Source organism: Electrona antarctica (genome assembly GCF_951216825.1).
Source record: "Electrona antarctica genome assembly, chromosome: 17".
NCBI classification, from domain to species: domain Eukaryota; kingdom Metazoa; phylum Chordata; class Actinopteri; order Myctophiformes; family Myctophidae; genus Electrona; species Electrona antarctica.
The window spans coordinates 25,116,668-25,135,898 of NC_136798.1; the positions used below are offsets into that span (position 1 = coordinate 25,116,668).

Sequence of the window (19,231 nt, forward strand, 5' to 3'; positions counted from 1 at the left end):
GACTTAACGTTGCACTAAAGTGGGCCAACAGAACAAAAGGGGGTGTAAATTATGTATATTTATTTTTAAGTAAGTGTTAACGAGCTCAGATGTTCCAATATCAATCATCGCTATAGTGTTTGTTCAGCAGCAAGGATCTCCCCCTCTCTCTCCAGCCCTTTATTAAACAGAAAATACATGATACAGATTTCATCCAATCAGGAGAGAGAACTCATACAGGTACTAATAGTATATTTGAAGCTGATAAATGACCATTGTGGAGCTGGTGAGACAGGGAGACCGTTACTGAACCAAAACTCTGTAGCAATGATTGGAATGATAAGAAAAAAATAGGAAGAAAAAAAACTATAGGAATTTTCTTTTAACAAAAACATAATAAATTAACATCCCCATTAATAATGTCATTGGCCACCAAGGCATGACTTCCCAGCCTGCTGATTGGCTTATAGCCACGCTGCCATCGTACCACAGTTTTCATTGGCTGATATGGCTGTCCATCTCTGACTGACTGCGGAGCCAGTACGCGCTCCCTGACCTTGGGTTCAAATGCCAGGGCTGCCCGTCATTCCATTCCCTACATTCTCACAACAAATGCTCTTCGCTCAGTTCGCTGGACACTCCCCAGGGCTTCAGAAATACACACTACTGTCCAGCTGGCTATTTTTAGGGAACCCCTAAAAGTGAAAAAGCTAAATCTGACTAATTTTAGGCATTCGCAGCCAGAATGTCCTCAATGATACTGTGAGAAAATAAGGAGAGGAGCTATGGAAAAAGAGCCGAGGGATCAGAAAATGGCATGCTGAGTAAAAATGATGTGCATTGTCTGTAAATGGATGATTGTTTGATCTATCGGTAGTGTTGAATGTGATGCTGTATAAAGCCTCATTTATAGTCAGTGGTACGTACGACGAACTACAAGCTCACATCGTGTCACTTTGTGTGAGCTTGTAGATCTGCTTTTTTCAAAGCCTGTTTTCTTGCACTCTCTCAAATAAGAAACGGATGATGTAATCTGCTACTACTGTTAATCGCTACAGCTAACTACACAGATAAAGAGTTAATTCAACACCAACCCTTACGGGTCCATTTAAAGGTAGAGTAAGTGATATTTTTCGGTTAAAAGGTTAAATCACTATATTCTGATGGTAACCATTGCTATAGAGTGTTTGTTCAGTAACGGGGGTCTCCCTGCCTCTCCAGCTCTTTCATGAATAGAAAATACATGTTCAGGGTTCAGGCAATCAGGAGAAAGTTGCCATTTATCGGCTTAATTTTAATATTGTTCCAGTTTTGTTTGCTCATTTCTTTGTCATCACAATTCCACTTGTTTGACCTGTATCCTGACTGCGTTCTCTATCCTGATTGGATAAAATTGGTATCCCGACCTGAAAATGCATTTTCTGCTCTCTAGCAATGAGTACTATCACAACATAGAGCTTTTGAACGCGTATTTTAACCAAATAAAATTACTTACCCTAGGCCTACCTTTAAATCAACACTCAGGATTTTGTTTTGTGTTCTAAATATTCTTTTGCAATGTGGACTGTGATGTACTAGTAGAGAATGACATTAGGTTTTTAACGTGTCCCGTCTGGTCGTTCTTCTCTCACCAGTACCTGGTGATGGACTACTACGTAGGTGGTGACCTGTTGACGCTGCTAAGTAAGTTTGAGGACCGTCTGCCAGAGGAGATGGCTCGGTTCTACCTGGCCGAGATGGTGCTGGCCATCGACTCTGTTCACCAGCTGCACTACGTCCATAGGTGAGGAATGTGTGCGTGTGTGTGTGTGTGTGTGGAAATTTCGATCCCCATCCCTACATTTGATACTTTATACCATAGCAAAGTTTATGAACGCATTTCTGCATCGTTACTTAGTTTCTGTCGTCTTGTTCGCCCACTTACCACCTTCCCGTTCTGCGTACAAACAAAGTCCTCCTCTGAAGCTACCCAAGCCTGCTCCCAATTAACACACGCCACACTCGCTCTCGCTCATTTTTATGAACGGCAAACAAACGAGCCACCTAAAAGCCGAAGCTTCAAAGCCCCAAAGGGACCCCAAAGCTGCCGTCTCCACCAACATGTATACATACAGGAAGAAGATAGTTTTCAACCAATAAGAGATGCCCTCAGGGGCTCATGGGACAGCTGGCGCCGTTGAGGGGGGGAGGGGTTATGGGCACCGCTGTCTTTTCTAACTGATACACAGGAAGTGGATTTTCAACAGACAGGAAGTGGTCCCGTCGGTTCATTAACATAATGATAGCATCGCTGTTGGCAAGGGTTCGTGGCGGTAGCAGCATTCATTTTTGGGTTGGGGGGGAGGGGTGTAGTTGATGGTGAGATGGAGGGAGATGAGCAAAGAGGGTGAGAAGATGGGAAGGATAGAGAGACTGATGCACAGAAAGGAAAGCGGGACTGACTGGGATAATGCTTCTTTTATAAGCAACTAAAATAGCCAATCTACAAGTTCACAGCACGTCTCGTCGCTATTTCTGCTATTGGTTGTACGACGACGAGGTGCAGTGCACTGCATAGGCCTCGAGTGGTTAAGAAGTTAGGTTTTGGGTGTGTCTGCAGCTGGATTGATCTCCCTTCCCACCAGCGATACAGACAGACAGAGAGGGAGAGAGAGAGACAGAGAGAGATATAGATATTTATAAACAGAGAGAGGGACAGACAGACACAGATATATACAGATATTTATGAAGAAAGAGAGAGAGTTAGGGAAGGAGGCAGGGAGCCACTAATTGCATGGTGATGTCTGAGGGTGGGGGTTGGCGGTGGAAGCGGAGGAGTGGATGGATGGAGAGAGAGAGAGAGAGAGGCAAAGAGGGATGAAGGGAGGGAGGGGACAGTGTCGCTTCTCTCTTGAGGCCCCTCTGGGATGTTTTGGGACGGGTAATGACGGGGTTCCTTGGGAGGGGTGTGGGTGGAGGTGGGGTGCTGTCAGCCCCCCTTCTTTTCCACTCCCCCAACCCCCTCACTCTGTCTCTCTCTCATGCACACACACACACACACACACACACACGTGAGAGATTGGCATGCTTGGTTTGTGGAGGGTGGAGACAGCCAGTCAGGTCCCCTGAGGAGGGTGTGTCCTGCTGGCTGTTCTCTGTGTGTGTGTGTGTGTGTGTGTGTGTGTGTGTGTGTGTGTGTGTGTGTGTGTGTGTGTGTGTGTGTGTGTGTGTGTGTGTGTGTGTGTGTGTGTGTGTGTGTGTGTGTGTGTGTGTGTGTGTGTGTGTGTGTGTGTGTGTGTGTGTGTGTGTGTGTGTGTGTGTGTGTGTGTGTGTGTGTGTGTGTGTGTGTGTGTGTGTGTGTGTGTGTGTGTGTGTGTGTGTGTGTGTGTGTGTGTGTGTGTGTGTGTGCATTTATCTGTATGGTGATATGTGTTTTTGTGAATAAGCGTCTGTGCCTATGTTGGGAATGTTTCCAGTCTGTGTGAGTTAAAAAGACAATGCATTAACCCTCTAATTTGCTGGGCTGTTAAAGAGAAAGCCAGCCAGCTAGCCTGTATTCACACTCAATCACACTAAACACAACAACCCCGCCGCTTTTTAGGAATTACAAATGGACCTACTGTGGCAATGCGGCCCCATGCTAGCGGTGTGCGGCCTTTACAGGCCGCTCGTTCTCCTGGGAGCCATATTTTACATGGCTGTGGATGCTACTTGCTTGCTATTAATTTTAGGCGCCCATTTTAATCATCCTGCGGCCGTGGCGTCCCAGTCCAGATACATTGCACAGAATAAATCAAAGGCAGCTTGGTTGTTGAGTCACTGAAAGTACTAGTAAGAGTGTAAAGAATGTCCGTGGGCTGTGATGCCATTATTACTGTTTTTTGAGGAGTTTGCTTCATATTACAGCTTCATATTACACTATTCTTTTAATTCATTCATATGACCTTTTGGATCACAAGGTAGGTTCAGGATCTAGGATGTACAGAACTATCTCTAATTCTTTGTCTGGGATGGACAGAAGCCACTATTCTTCATTCATCTGTATAATGGGCGGAATGAATGAATGAATGAATGAATGGAGCGGCCTGTCTGTGTTTGTCAGTTCAATGTGTGATGAGAGTAAAAATAGATTTTCATGAGTCTTTCTGCAACGGCAGGACTTAACCCTAGTGTATATAAGACAACATACAATATTATACTAATCACGAAGACATAAAACATCACAGCCATGTGTTGCTTTTTGATCAATTTCCAGTAAGAATCATAGAATATTGACAAACATTTCACAGAAGGCATACTGTCATTGAACGTGGTGAAAATGTAAGAAACAAGAAAATAATTATTCTCTCAAAATCAAGACTAATCCTGATTAAGGTTTGTAATCCCAATATCTGGCAAAAATAATCTGCTTTAAAAATGTTAGCCCAAATTGTTCAGTGCAACAGGCCAGGTTTTGTGCCAGTAGATGGAAAACTATACAGAAACCATTAGGAAAACCTTAAACGATAAACAACGGAATACTACACACTGGGTAACCAATGAAATGGTTGACTGAGGAGTTTGATAGTCTGCAAACCCTTATCACTTTTTTAGTTATTTCGGCGATGTATTTTAAGCCTTTATTTAATAGAGACAGCAAATGTGGAGAGAAAGTAGAGGAATGGCATAGAGTAAATGGGTCGGCCGGTTGGGAATCCTACCGCAGACTCGCTGACCAGGGCATTTTGCACCCTTTGCAGTATGCATGCTAACCACTCAGGATGCCCGACCTTATAATATCTCAAGACAAAATGACACAGCATATCCCTGTTTACTTTATTCGGTATTCATACAGGCTGCCTATTTTCATCCCATATTCTCTGTTGTTGGGATCCTTTTTTCATCTTTTCCTGTTTGTTTAGTGTTTTTGTGGCACTGTTGACCTGAACACCATGTCATGCTGTTTTTTCTTTCTTTTTTTAAAGACTATTTTTGTTCTGTTTTTTCAGTCCAGTTGACACTGATAGAGCTGAAATGATTTCAAATAAAAGAATGGAAAAGCCTTGGGGTCAAACTCCCCCCTCACCATGTCCCAAGAGAGTGTGTTTGTTTAAAAAGAAAAAAGAGAGAGGGCCAGAGGGAAAGACAAAAGAGATTGTGTGTGTGTGTGTGTGTGTGTGTGTGTGTGTGTGTGTGTGTGTGTGTGTGTGTGTGTGTGTGTGTGTGTGTGTGTGTGTGTGTGTGTGTGTGTGTGTGTGTGTGTGTGTGTGTGTGTGTGTGTGTGTGTGTGTGTGTGTGTGTGTGTGTGTGTGTGTGTGTGTGTGTGTGTGTGTGTGTGTGTGTGTGTGTGTGTGTGTGTTTCTATGTATAAGTGGTCAGTGATCTGCGTGGCCTCCCATAGGGTCCTGACAGACGGTTCAATAGTCTGACTCAGCATGGCTAAGCTCTGTGTAGCACTGTGCTAGCCAGCACCACATCTGTCTGCCCTGAGAACAGTGTGTTGGGTGGGTGCGTGTGCATGCACGCGTCAGTGACTCAGTGTTGTGTTTCAAAGACAGTGATAGAAGTGGGTATATTTCTATCTCAGTGGGAATCTCTGAACAAGAGCTTTATGTTAGAGGGAGAAATTGCATGTGTGACTGAGCAACGGATGGGCAAAGACAGAGAGGAGTGTATGACCGATGACATCTGTTCCACCTGGCTGGCTCTCACTATAGCTGTATGTGTGTATCCGTCCGTCAGATGGTGTGTGCGTTTTCCTATTGATTGGAATGTGTATTCTATTATTGATCAGGCCCATGTGTGTCTCCAAGGCCCGTCTACACACACACACACACACACACACACACACACACACACACACACACACACACACACACACACACACACACACGCACACACTGTGTCAAATCTGTCATTTAAAACAGGGCTTAGATTACATTGTTTACTTATCAGCTACTGACATGGGTGGCAGTTTGATCAAAGTGGTCAATGCATGTTGTAAAGGAGATGGGAGTTGTGCAATGTTTGTTTTAATGCGTGCGTGCATGTGTGAAATTGTGTATGTATGTTGTGTTAACGGACGTGAGAAGTAAGCAACCTAGCTTTTGATTTAATTTGATCATTTCCACCTCAAGGTCCCAATGTCTCAACCACTGACGAAAACATAATGGCACATGTTTTGACTGGGTCCCAGCCAGGTCAAACACCTCACAAACAAAGTCTCTAACCAACCTGGACTGCCATCATGCACAGTTGTCCTCTCCATCTATTTTCAAGTGTCATCAAAGGCCAGTGTGTTTGTGTGTGTGTTGGGCCAGCGTTACTGTCCAGATGGCCCTCACAGATGGACGCCATGGTCTTAGAGGAGATTACCCCCTCTATTCTCAGCCCTGCGCCGCTCCTTAAGACCGCAGGAAGCCCCACTGTGTCAACAGTAGCTCAATTAGCCATGCTAACTAGCCCACCGTAGCTTCATCTTAGCATTAGCATCCCTGTGTGTGTGTGTGTGTTAATGTTTGTTTTTTTAGCTAGGGCATTAACCTGACTGGCCACGGACACATCACAGAGTGCTGTGGACGAGGCAGAGAGAAACAATGCATAGTAGATCAGGAGAAAGGAAGATGATGTTTAGGAATTATGAAATGAAAAGGGGTGGAATGGTTAGAAGCGAGAAAATCTGTGATGTCCCTGAGAGAGAAGGGGAGAAAAGACAGGTGCATTAGGTGGTGGCGGCTGCAAAAAGAATAGGAATACTTGTCACTAGCTTAGATGTTTCACAGGTTTGGTCGGGAGGAATTCCTTTTTCTTGCACGCACGCATGCGAGAAACCTGTCTGCCACACACACACACACACACACACACACACGCAAACACTCAGGCAAGGGTCAACTCATGCTGTCTGCTCTCTAAGCAAAGAAGCAGACTTTGGACCAGATTAAGACCTGGCAACACACACACACACACACACACACACACACACACACACACACACACACACACACACACACACACACACACACACAAGCACACACACATGACAAGCACTTCTTCTTTAATGTGCCAGATTTCATGTTCTTGCTGGTCCCATGCCTGTCACCTCACCAGATACCCCCACCCCCTGATCAAGTCAAATTACAATCACAGCATACAGACAAAATGTGTACACAATAAAATATTTCAGAGACAGACAGACAGACCGACACTTTTAATTTTATAGTAGGAAGGATGTGGGGAGTGTCTTGAGTTATGAAACAACTTTTCTTTAATCTAACCTTTGATCTTCTGTGCCTCCAAGTTTACGTGCTGTGGCTGACTAACTCTATAAACAGTAGTTTTGTGTGTGTGTGTGTGTGTGGTGCAAGCACACATACTGTACATGTGTATGAAACTTGTGCCACGTCTCTACTACTACTCTCTACTACTACTTAGTGACCTGTAACTGTAGTTCCAGTCACTAACATCGGTGCAGGACTGTATGAGTGGTAACTGTAGTTCCAGGTCACTAACATCGGTGCAGGACTGTATGAGTGGTAACTGTAGTTCCAGGTCACTAACATCGGTGCAGGACTGTATGAGTGGTAACTGTAGTTCCAGTCACTAACATCGGTGCAGGACTGTATGAGTGGTAACTGTAGTTCCAGGTCACTAACATCGGTGCAGGACTGTATGAGTGGTAACTGTAGTTCCAGTCACTAACATCGGTGCAGGACTGTATGAGTGACTGTAGTTCCAGGTCACTAACATCGGTGCAGGACTGTATGAGTGGTAACTGTAGTTCCAGTCACTAACATCGGTGCAGGACTGTATGAGTGGTAACTGTAGTTCCAGTCACTAACATCGGTGCAGGACTGTATGAGTGGTAACTGTAGTTCCAGTCACTAACATCGGTTCAGGACTGTATGAGTGAGAAGTCACTCATGCACTCATTGCTGTAGCTACTCTTTTGGCTGAATTTCTGATTCCCGATTTCCAATTCATTTTTTAATTCTTTTCATATTGATGAACAAAATGGCAAGAAATAGAGCTTGTACATACTATTCTTCATATTTCATTTATACAACGTCTTGCTTAATAGAACTGCCATTTCATGGGCGGCGTCACAAGATCAGGCTGATGAGCTAGCAGGCAGTGTTGCCCAGGCTGTCTGCTTGTTAAATATGAGCGACTTTGTGCTTCTTTGTCTGTAAAGTTGCTTGTAAATATTGGTTGCTGCTGGTTGCGTTTCTAAAGCGTAGTTGTTTATTTGGGCTTGCTTTTAAAAGTTTTAATTATTATTTAAACCAGTGGTTCGAATATGCATGCATGAATATGCATTTGTCCCTAAACCTCATCTGTAAATGTTTTTAAAAAGAATCTTCCAAATATTCCACATTTTATTTCAAGATGTTTTGAAAATAGCTCACAATGCATCGTGGGCGTGGCGCGTTGTGATCTTGTATATCGGCATTTTTCAAATAGCCAATGTATACAGAATGTAGATTTAAATGCTCATGTGTTTTGTTGCTTCTTTTGGGCATGTTTTCATAGACCTGGTTACTTATTTATTTCTCTTGCAAAATCAGGCAACACTGTCTGCATAGCAGGCCCCCTGGAACAGAACCCATGCACGCTGCCTGCCAGAAAACACCAGCCCGTTTCACGTCTAGAAAGCTCTGGTTGAAAGAAGGCAGACATTTAAGCTGGTGATGTCTGATGTCAGTCAAGACTGTCTGATGTTAACAGTAAAAAAAAGCCCTAGTATCTAAAAGATAAAAAGTTGACACATGAAGTGGTCTGGAACTGAACCATTGTGCGTTTCCTGGAACCATGTGTGCAAAAAGAAAGAAATCTGCTCACTGGATAGAATTGTATTGGCCACGACCTGGCATGCACCAGCCACAAGCCCAGAGGTGGTACATTCAGGCTGTGGCTGCTATTTTTTCTACATTTGATTATATTATTGATTCTATTTTTATTATTTCGCTGTGGCTCTGCAGGAGACTGTCCATACGAGGGTCTGTGTGTCTGTTTATCCAGAGATAATCTCGCAAACCACCAGTGGTGAAAGAAGTACTCACTTGTTTTTACTTAAGTAAAAGTATCAATACTAGATGTACTCTGTTACAAGTAGAATTCCCACATTCAAAATGTACTTGTGTAGAAGTGTCTACAAGCCCACAATGCGACGCATCACAACTCATTGTGAGCTTGTAGTTCTGCTATTTTCAAATAGCCGATGTATACAGTATATAAGGTTTATATATCTATAGGGCTGAAGTGGTTAATATGTTTTGTAATAATAATTCAAATCTAAAAAGTAACTAATATTGTAGTGGAGTAAAAGTACAATATTTTCCTCTGAGATGTAGTGGGGTAAAAGTACAGAGATTTGGAAATACTCACTACAGTAAAATATACATTTAAATTGTACCCAAGTACAACACTTGAGTATATTATGTAGTACTTAGTTACTTAACACCATTGCAAGCCACTGGACCGATCAGTGCCAAATCTCTTGTGCACACTGCCAGTTGGATGAAGAAATACTTCCATGATTTTGTTCTGGTTCTGGTGTTTTATATTTAATATTTAACTTTAATTTCATAATGTAACTAAGTCACTGTGGCTCAGTTCTGGCTGAAAATTTGCATTATTATAATTTCTGCATGCCGCGTGCGCAAGTGTGCATGCGTAACTGTCCTTCGCGCAACTCGAGAACCGTTCGACCAACCGATTTCAAAGTTATCACAGCTATGCGACGCCGCCTGGTTTGAAGTCCGTTGGCTTGGTGGATCTCCCGAAAATATCGGTAAATCCGCAAATTATGGTTGAATCGTCAAATCTACATATATGGGTACAACAGGTATTCAGACGACATTCGGCCTAGTACTGTTAATTAGTGCAATTATCGTCAGGAGCACAGATGGAATGAGATTATGATATCTTCACTGTTTGTGAATAATGTACCGAATGATGCTGTCAATTAGAGCGCCACACTCGCATGCACACAATAAATGGAGTCATTTCATGCCGTTATCAGAGCTGTCTTTTAGAAGCCGGTATGTCCTCTTAGATTGGAAATAGTGGAGAATTCATGAGTATGAATGTGTGTTGGTGAGTAGGGTTTTTGTGTACTCCCATGGCATTGACTTAAATTCCCATAATACTTTGTTGCATGCTGGTCTACAGCCCACTCCAAAGATCTGTCTTTGCCACTGTTCCCTAACCTTTTAGCTCGAGAGAGACCCAAAAGAGAAATTAGACGTTTGCCCAGGACACAAACTAGTGAAACAAGCAGATCTACTATTTTTACTACAACTTACACATTTGTTTTCTAATTTATGGAATTTCTTTGATTTTTCTTTGATTTCTTCATGAAATTACTGAGAAAAAGAACAAAAACAATCATTGAATTTGTTTTTAATTCATGATTTTCTTTTCTAAAATGTTTTGAAATAATTAAAAACTAAATGTAGGAAACAAAAACATAAAGGGACCCATAAAAATGTGTCCGCCGTGACACACAAATGTCCCGACCCAGTGTTTGGGAAGCAGTGCTCTACATGGTCAGACATGTCCTTGCATTGATAAGACTGGCTCAGACAGAAGGGCTTTGACATGAGCTGCCTTCAGGGCAAGTCATCAAACTGGCCAGGGTCTATATTTAGACACACTGGTGGTGGGAGACTTGACCTTTTCAACCAGGCCAGGATTTGTTGCTTTTATAGTGTAATTACTGGAGATCCTTTTTATTTTATTTTCTTTTTTACTTTTAGTTTTTAGTGTTGTTTAGTGTTACTAAGTTAGAATAGATAGTGTATGTATGCTCTTATCTAGTCCCGGTGCTGAATTTTCTGGACTGGATGTGTGTGCGCACTGCGCACACGCACGCACACAAACACAAACACACAATTTGTGGTAGACGTGAGAATGATGGGCTCTGTATGGGACACAGGGCTCTGTATGGGACACAGGGATCTCTATGGGTGACTTGGCTCTGTATGGGACACAGGGCTCTGTATGGGACACAGGGATCTCTATGGGTGACTTGGCTCTGTATGGGACACAGGGATCTCTATGGGTGACTTGGCTCTGTATGGGAGTTTAATGGGACACAGGGATCTCTATGGGTGACTTGGGTGTTTTTTGTGTTTCATTGGTCCTGGAAATAAATGTGTTTTGTAGGTGTGTGTCCGTCTTCAACTAGAACCAATTGGAACCTGGCCTAAACAAACACACCATGTTACCACTTTCAACCTGGCATCGGTATTTTGGTCACATTTTGGGCAGACTTAACTAAGCAGATGAGATTGGAGCTTATAGATCAGCAGTTTTTGCAGATTTAAATTATTTTAATATATTCTTTGATAGCGTAAACTAGGGCTTAAGTGGTTAATGGGGGTGGGGGGTATACCTGGGGACTGCCCTTAAGTCAGACCTCCCGTTAGTCCCACTTGTGTGGCGGGTTACAAATCACCCGTGCTGCGGGTTACAAATCACCCGTGCTGCGGGTTACAAATCACCCGTGCTGCGGGTTACAAATCACCCGTGCTGCGGGTTACAAATCACCCATGCTGTTAGGATTAGGGATAGTGTTAGCACTTTGTAATGAAAATTTGAAAAATAAAGTTTTATTATTTATTATTATTATTAGTTCGGGATTATGGGAGGTTGAAATATTGAGAGGTCGGAATAATGACATGGCACCGTATACCTACCACAGCAAAATCCATAGTGTATTTTGGACCAGAAAGTGCCCTTTGTTTCACCAAGAGCTAAATTAACTCTCTGTATTTGACTGTGTACAGATACAAGCAAGAGATAAGGCCTCTAGGAGTATTGCACAGTGCAGTCCCCCCCCCCCCCCCCAACACACACACACACACACTCACTCACTCATATTTGCTCTAAAGCCTTAGCCAAAGCACATATTCCATAACCACAAACCTTAAAGTCTTCCTTATGTTTATCCTTTCCCTGAGTTCATTTTGAGATGTCATGCTGGTGATAAATGGACCGACAGGAAATTACAGTGCATTTAATCCCAGATAGTATTATATCCCTTAGGTGATGTAATTCGATTTTCATGATAATCAGCTACTCATATGGGTGTTTTTCATGCATGTGTGTATGTACAGTATTTTTGTTTTATTACATTTGTTTGTGCATTGGGGCTATAATTATAATTACTTTTAGATCTTATTATTTTTGCTTGATATTGTAATCACAATTATTTTTGGTGGAAAATATGTTTTGTATTTTTTCTCAATGTAATGTATTTGTTCATTGTGTTCATTGGTACCACATCTTTGGTCAAATGGTACTTATAATGGTATTATGCGATGTTATTGAGCGTATGGATTTGGAGACGGGTTGTACAATGATCTGGTTATATTAAACGTGTACACGGTGAGGAGATGAGCTGATAAGTTGTTTAAATTAACTTCGAAGTTTCACAATTACATAATTTTGCGACATAACATGACGTTTTCTTGATTAATTGTGCTGTGCCTGTGTGTATGCAGTCATTTACACACTGTCACGTGTGGGTGCCTGTGTGTCATATGTGTGTACTTTGCCGTTCCACAGGTATTTGATTTGGAAGAATCTGTTCATCCTGTTTCTTTTGTCTTTTTGGATCTTGTACTCAATTTGTCTTTCTTTCTTTACCTCCCTGCTTCTCTTCCTCCCTTCCTCTCCTATCTTCACCTCACAGGGACATCAAGCCTGACAACATTCTAATGGATATGAACGGCCATATCCGCCTGGCTGACTTTGGCTCCTGCCTCAAACTCATGGAGGATGGAACGGTAAGTTCCATAACACTGCGGGCACTTCCCCATGTCCAACACAAACATACCCCAAAACCACAGCGACCCCCTTCTTAAGTCCTGGGAGGGGGGTCCCCTCATCGGGGATGTTCGGTTTAACGGCTAGGTTCTGCCTGTGGTTGGATGTTCAGAGAACACCGCCCGGAAAATCTTTTCCCTCATGTGTCTAATTAATGAAGAAGAGAAATTAGGATGAAATAAATACAGAAATAAATCTGTTTGTTGTACCTTCTAATGTGTAACTAATAACATAAATGTATTAAATTGAAACCTCACCATGTTATTTTTGAGGGGCCCTAGCCCCTCCTATACACAGGTTTAATGTTTGTCTTTAGTTCAATGTTTGTTTTGTAAACGCATTGACAATGAATTTCAAGATGAGTTCGACTTTAATATATTAGCGCCCCTCACTTCACACGGGTGTGATTTTTTTTGAAGGTGTGCTTCTTTACTGCTTTGCCTGTGCCACTTCCTTCATGGTGGCATGAAGCTAGTAGGCCTGATTGTGACGGCTGAGATCAAATTCTCCCGCGCACTCAGATCAGCCAACGCAGGAAAGCTGGAAGTACCCTCACTAAAAACGCCGGGCCAAACTCTTCTCCCTTCTGGCCCCAAAACTGTGGAATGCACTCCCCGTTGCAGTCAGAACTGCGGCATCACTCCCAATCTTCCGCCGTTGTCTGAAGACCCACCTTTTCATACTCCATCATGGCCCATAGCACTTATCCTACCCCCTTAGATAGCACTTTTTAGACTTAGATAGCATTTGAAACAGACTTATAGCATGTCATGTAGACAGCACAATAATTGCATTGTATATAGTCATAGCACATCATAGTAGCCTACATATGTATAGCATAGTATAGTATATATGTATAGTTAATATGTATAGTGTCATTATATAGATATGTTCTAGTTACGTTCTTAGCTTACGCATGTTTCTTGATAAATGCATTTTATATATGTGATGTATTCCCATACTTTTGTTCCTGCCTAATGTAAGTCGCTCTGGATTAAGAGCGTCTGCTAAATGCCTAAATTGTAAATTGTAAATTCTCCCACGAGTTTTCTCTAAAAGTTGCTTCCACTGAATTTGATTAATTATTGAGATGATAATTAGAAACTTGTGTTTGTATTTGGAATATTTATAGTTGCAAACCAAACACAAGCTCTTTCCGTGCGTGGATACCATTAAACAATCCAGCAAAGAACACAAACTCTTAGACGGCAGCCTGTCTGATAAGGGAGATGAGCTGCTGATTTAATTTCTCCTGAACCCCCTCTCCTCCTCTTCCTCCCTGTAGGTCCAGTCCTCCGTGGCGGTGGGGACTCCGGACTACATCTCCCCAGAGATTCTACAGGCCATGGAGGACGGGAAGGGAAAGTATGGCCCGGAGTGTGACTGGTGGTCCCTTGGCGTGTGCATGTACGAAATGCTCTACGGTGAGACGCCCTTCTATGCAGAGTCCCTGGTGGAAACCTACGGCAAGATCATGAACCACAAGGTGCGTTTTTATACCTGAAGAGGCATTTTTAATTTTATTTTTATTTATAAACAAGGATTTGTCACAATTTCCCATGACACATCAAATCTAACCTTGCGTCACCAGGCTTTCCACCTCGGAGGAAAGCCTGGTCTGTGTTACAAAATCGCCATGTGAACAGGTCTGGAGCGGATGGTAATTTACATCATGTTGTAGTCACTGATTTGTAGTCATCAGGCAGGAAACCACAAGGTGGAATAAGAAGTACCCATTCATAGTAGTCTCGCGTAGCCAGACAACTATTCCACAATGCTATATAGAGTCTGGGACTATAGCCCCCGTGAGCTGAGTAACGGAAGCTGCCATTTCCGTTCACGAAAATATATTTTTTTATTTCCTTTTCTGCTAAGCAACAAGCTATAGCCTTAGATGTTTTCTATTTATATTAGGATAAATATGCGCGACTGTAAAGACTAAACGGAAGCCTTTTATTGAATGTGCAAGTACAATGAATCTCGATGTCACTGGTACATTGTCATCAAGTCAACTTCATCGACATGCGTTGTTTGCTTGTTGATCTGCTATTTCCACGATTTTGAGCATATTTAAGGATGCACAGCGACAGCGATGATATACATTCAGTATAATACATATTGTGTGTTTGTGTGTGTCAGTCTGTCGGTGCATACTGTACGTGTTTTCGACGTCCCACAGGTGTTTGTTTTGGAAGAATCTCCTGTTTTCTTAATTCTGTGTTTGTCTCTGGGCAAGCATGCACTCTGTTTGCCTTGCTCTCTCTGTCCCTCCTCCTTGCTCTGTGCCATGTCAGTATAATATTAATGGGGAAATATGAGCCATGAACCATGAATCATGAGAAATGTTCCTGGCTGCGTGTGGGCATGTCGGCTATTGTGGTGACAGACTACGTTTCTTTTGGCCAAAATGGAAATAGTGTTTGTTTTATTTTTAAATACATCACCTATAAGCAAAAAGTTTCCCCAACTTTTACACTCCATGAATTTCACTTCAACAGTCATTTTCTGACTGTTCATGCAGTGTTCAGTCATGGCCGCGGATGGTTTTCTTTCTTGACGTCATGTACGTAGCAGCTGAGCTGGGATTGTTGTTGTTTTGATGGGACAGGCATACAGTACATACCAGCATGTGATTTAGATTGGACCCCAGGAAGACTAGCAGTCGCCGCTAATAAGTCTTTAGCACTGACAGTAACACACTGTCAATAACACAGGGTTGTACTGTACTTTATTTGTATTTATTTGTTTATGCTGATAACATGGATTAAAGTTCTCAGTTCCCACGGTTGATTCCAGTCGTTTGAATTCAATAGATCTCATCTTCTATGGAAGTATGTCACACATTGGTTATTGGTTATTTTAAGAATAAATAGTATTTTTAAGTGGTCAAAACAATAGCAATAGAAAACATGTTCCGAAGCATCTTCCATAAACTCTAACGGTCTTGCATATTATTTCCTAAAAGCAAAGGTTAAACTCTCAGTCTGTATGTTCCTCAACTGGTTGGCAGTGTCTACTACAGCAAGAACAAGGTTTAGAACAATAAAACACAATAATTCTACATATTGTACTAATCCTTTCGGATACGTTGTACTAGTGTGGGGCGTGGGGACTCTTTTTATGCTGTTTCACAAATTACAGATTAGAATCTGGCCTCACAAAATGTTCTAAGATGTTATTTTGCTTTATTCCATGTGATAACCTTATACAAAAACACACACACACACAGGAGCGATTCCAGTTCCCTCAGCAGTTGACAGATGTGTCGGACGATGCGAAGGATCTAGTTCGCCGACTCATCTGCAGCCGAGAGCACCGATTGGGCCAGAACGGCATTGAAGACTTCAAGCAGCATCCTTTCTTCACTGGTATGCAAAGTGGTCCTTTGCTCTACATGAACAGTGTCTTGAGACAACTTGTTGTGATTTGACACTTTAATAAGATTGAATTGAATTGAATCTCAATTCATAGTAATTGAAGACAAAAACTGTCACTGTGAATGTCACAGCATACTTTGATTACATCCTGTAAACAAAAGCATGTTTACATGTTTAAAGCATGGATGCCTGGACTTATCTTAAAGGATACTGCTGTGCCGCCGTATTTTAACGTTTAGTTCCATCAACGTAATCGTACAAATGTGTTTAATTTAAAAAAAAAAAAAACAATAGTTCTAGTAGACAGACTATCACTCTGCTATTGCAGCCCTGCAACTTCATGCCATTCAATAATGTTCTAATCTACATGTTCAAACTTAAGGCGTCCGGCTAGCGCACGGGTAATGTACCTGCCCTGCCCACTGCCGTGGAGACTTGGGTTTGATTCCTCCACGATGCCAAGAGAAACCCATACCTAAAAATAACAATATTGTAAAAATATAACATTAGAAGTAAGAAATTGCAATTTTAAACTGTAATATTTCAGTACGTCTAGTTTTGAGTCTGTATGTTTGAAACACAATGGCAAAATAAGTAATGATTTCCATTCAATAACAATTGTGCCAAGAAAAGTTTAATTTATATTTTATTTTATTTGGTTTAACAGTTTACAGATTAATGAATTAATACACGTTCCTCACGGTTTCATCATCAAACATAACCCCTGTAGTACCTCCGTACACGTACCCCCATTGGAGAAAGTACACCAGCCTAAGACCAACATTAGGAGTTGACAGTGACAGGAACTACTGTATACACATAGAGGAATTGGCAATGACTAAATTACAATAAAGAATGAAAAGATGTTGATCGTCAAGTAACTATTCAATAGATATTATAGCATAGCATATCTCCATAGACATCCACATTGTGCTCTTATTTGGCATTGATATTTTGAGGGCACATTGATATTCATTAACATCCCTTCTGTTCAGGCATTGACTGGGACAACATCCGTAACTGCGAGGCCCCCTACATCCCAGAGGTCAGCAGTCCGACAGACACGTCCAACTTTGACGTGGATGACGACTGCCTCAAGAATTCTGTAAGTGGTGTTATTCTCTCTAAATGTACAAGCTTGAATTGAAATGCCGGGAGCCTGAATCCGATTTATCTCATCCATACACACCGTAAAGTCCTGTCCAGAGAATGCACAACGTGTAAAGGAATTTACTGTGTGTATTAATTATCCATCATCCAAATCCCCCCATCCTCCAATTTACCATTTTCTTGTTTGACTTCTGAATCAAACAGAAAATGTCAGCGTCATAAAATACAATCTTCACAATAGTACAGGCTCTCCCTCTCTCTCTCCATTCTCTGTCTGCTCTCTCTCTCTCTCTCTCTCTCTTCCTTGATCTGCTTCCTTATTTAGTCATGCCAGTCTTTATGGAGCCATCGGTCATTCATTGCTCTCCTGTTCTCTTTCCCTTGCATCTCTATATGTTACACTCACGTTTGTTTGGTTCTAACACTCACAATCTCCTCACTGCACCTCTCTCTCTCTCTCTCTCTCTCTCTCTCTCTCTAAAGTGTGTTGTCTCTCATTCTGTGCTTGTTGTCTCATTGTCTTTCAGGAAACGATGCCCCCTCCGTCCCACACAGCCTTCTCTGGCCATCACCTACCCTTTTGTGGTTTCACCTACACCAGTAAATGGTAAGTGGCATCACACCAACCAGGCAGGACATTGGGTGAACCAAAACGAGAGCTCCTCCAAAATGACACCATCAAACACCCCCCTGTATGCCCCCCTAATAAGGTGATGTTCACGATTTGATGCTTTTGTCCCCCCCCAAACGCTCTGCCCGTGAGAAAGTCACATACAGAACAGTCCCATTACGTCTCTTATCTCTGCAAGGCTGAGTGATAATGGTCTTTCCTGTCTCTCTTTCTGATCTACTCTCTCCACTCCTCCCTTCTTCTCCTCTTTAACCATCTAGTTCAATTACACAACATTTCCTCCTGTCAACTTTACCATCTCTTTCGATCAGTTTATCTATCTCTTTTTTCTCTGATCCTTTCATCCATCCCTTCTCTGTTTCAATTTCGTTTTTCTCCCTTTCCCTCCCTGCCAGTGTTCCTCACTTTTCCTAATGCTTGAGTTACTGTTTACCTTGTCGTACGGAACTGCAGTGTCGTATGCTCACGACACATGTTGAGAGCTTGGCTTGCAGCTAGCTTTTTCTCCCCCTCCTACCAACACTGCTAATTAGTATTATTTTCAATAATGTTTCCTTGACAAGGGAACATGCTACCAAGTTAGCCAACTGGTCTGGTAGTAGACCGTTAAACAGCTACTTCCCCACTACTACAACCAGCCTTATGAACAAACAAGCCAGGAAAACTAAACATAAGCTTGGGAAATGCTGATACCCCCTACAGACCGACCGCCTCCTGCAGACTACCCCACAGACCCCCCCAACATCATTGTGTGCTCAAAGTACTCTTTTCGCTGTTTTGCAGACAAGAACACACAACTATAACACTATGACACATGTACATGGATGGGCATGGATTGAAATGCACTCCTTATCATCGCCCGCTGTAGCACCCATCTTAGAAACAGATGAATGTGCAAAAAGCGTTTAAAATGTGAATGTTTAGGGAAGCCAGGTTCCTTCTAAGTGGATAACCATGTCCTTGTTTCCTCAGCACTCTGTCGGACCGGGGCTGCCTGCGAGAGCTGTTTGAAGTTCAGGGTCAGGGGCCACGGGAGGACATAGACTCGGGTGTCCAGCGCAGCCTGGAGGACAGCCTTGCCACCGAGGCCTACGAGAGACGCATCCGCCGCCTGGAGCAGGAGAAAACGGAGCTCAGCCGCAAACTACAAGGTGAGGTTATGACCCCACTGGCACTGTCCATGTGACGACCATACTGGCACAGTATGCATACGGTCTACAAGCACATGCTATCTATTTCTAGAAATGTATTAAGTATTAATTCGACTCTGATAAGGTGCGAATCTATCCATCTGGACCCGTAAAGGGTCTATTTGAGTTGAAGTTCCAAATTAATAAATGTACTC

The 19,231-nt window shown here is 42.4% G+C and overlaps 1 protein-coding gene across 4 annotated transcripts in view; it reads left to right on the forward strand.

Moving 5' to 3' along the window:
• The window catches only part of cdc42bpab (CDC42 binding protein kinase alpha (DMPK-like) b), a 114,049-nt gene that overhangs the window by 52,945 nt on the left and 41,873 nt on the right, over positions 1–19,231 (forward strand). For all 4 annotated transcript variants that reach the window (XM_079525554.1, XM_079525555.1, XM_079525552.1 and 1 more), the window contains exons 5-11: positions 1,614–1,762; positions 12,635–12,728; positions 14,054–14,254; positions 15,998–16,136; positions 17,141–17,250; positions 17,783–17,862; positions 18,859–19,037. In XM_079525554.1, coding sequence (XP_079381680.1) covers positions 1,614–1,762; positions 12,635–12,728; positions 14,054–14,254; positions 15,998–16,136; positions 17,141–17,250; positions 17,783–17,862; positions 18,859–19,037 — 952 coding nt within the window. The remainder of the gene's footprint in view (positions 1–1,613; positions 1,763–12,634; positions 12,729–14,053; positions 14,255–15,997; positions 16,137–17,140; positions 17,251–17,782; positions 17,863–18,858; positions 19,038–19,231) is intronic.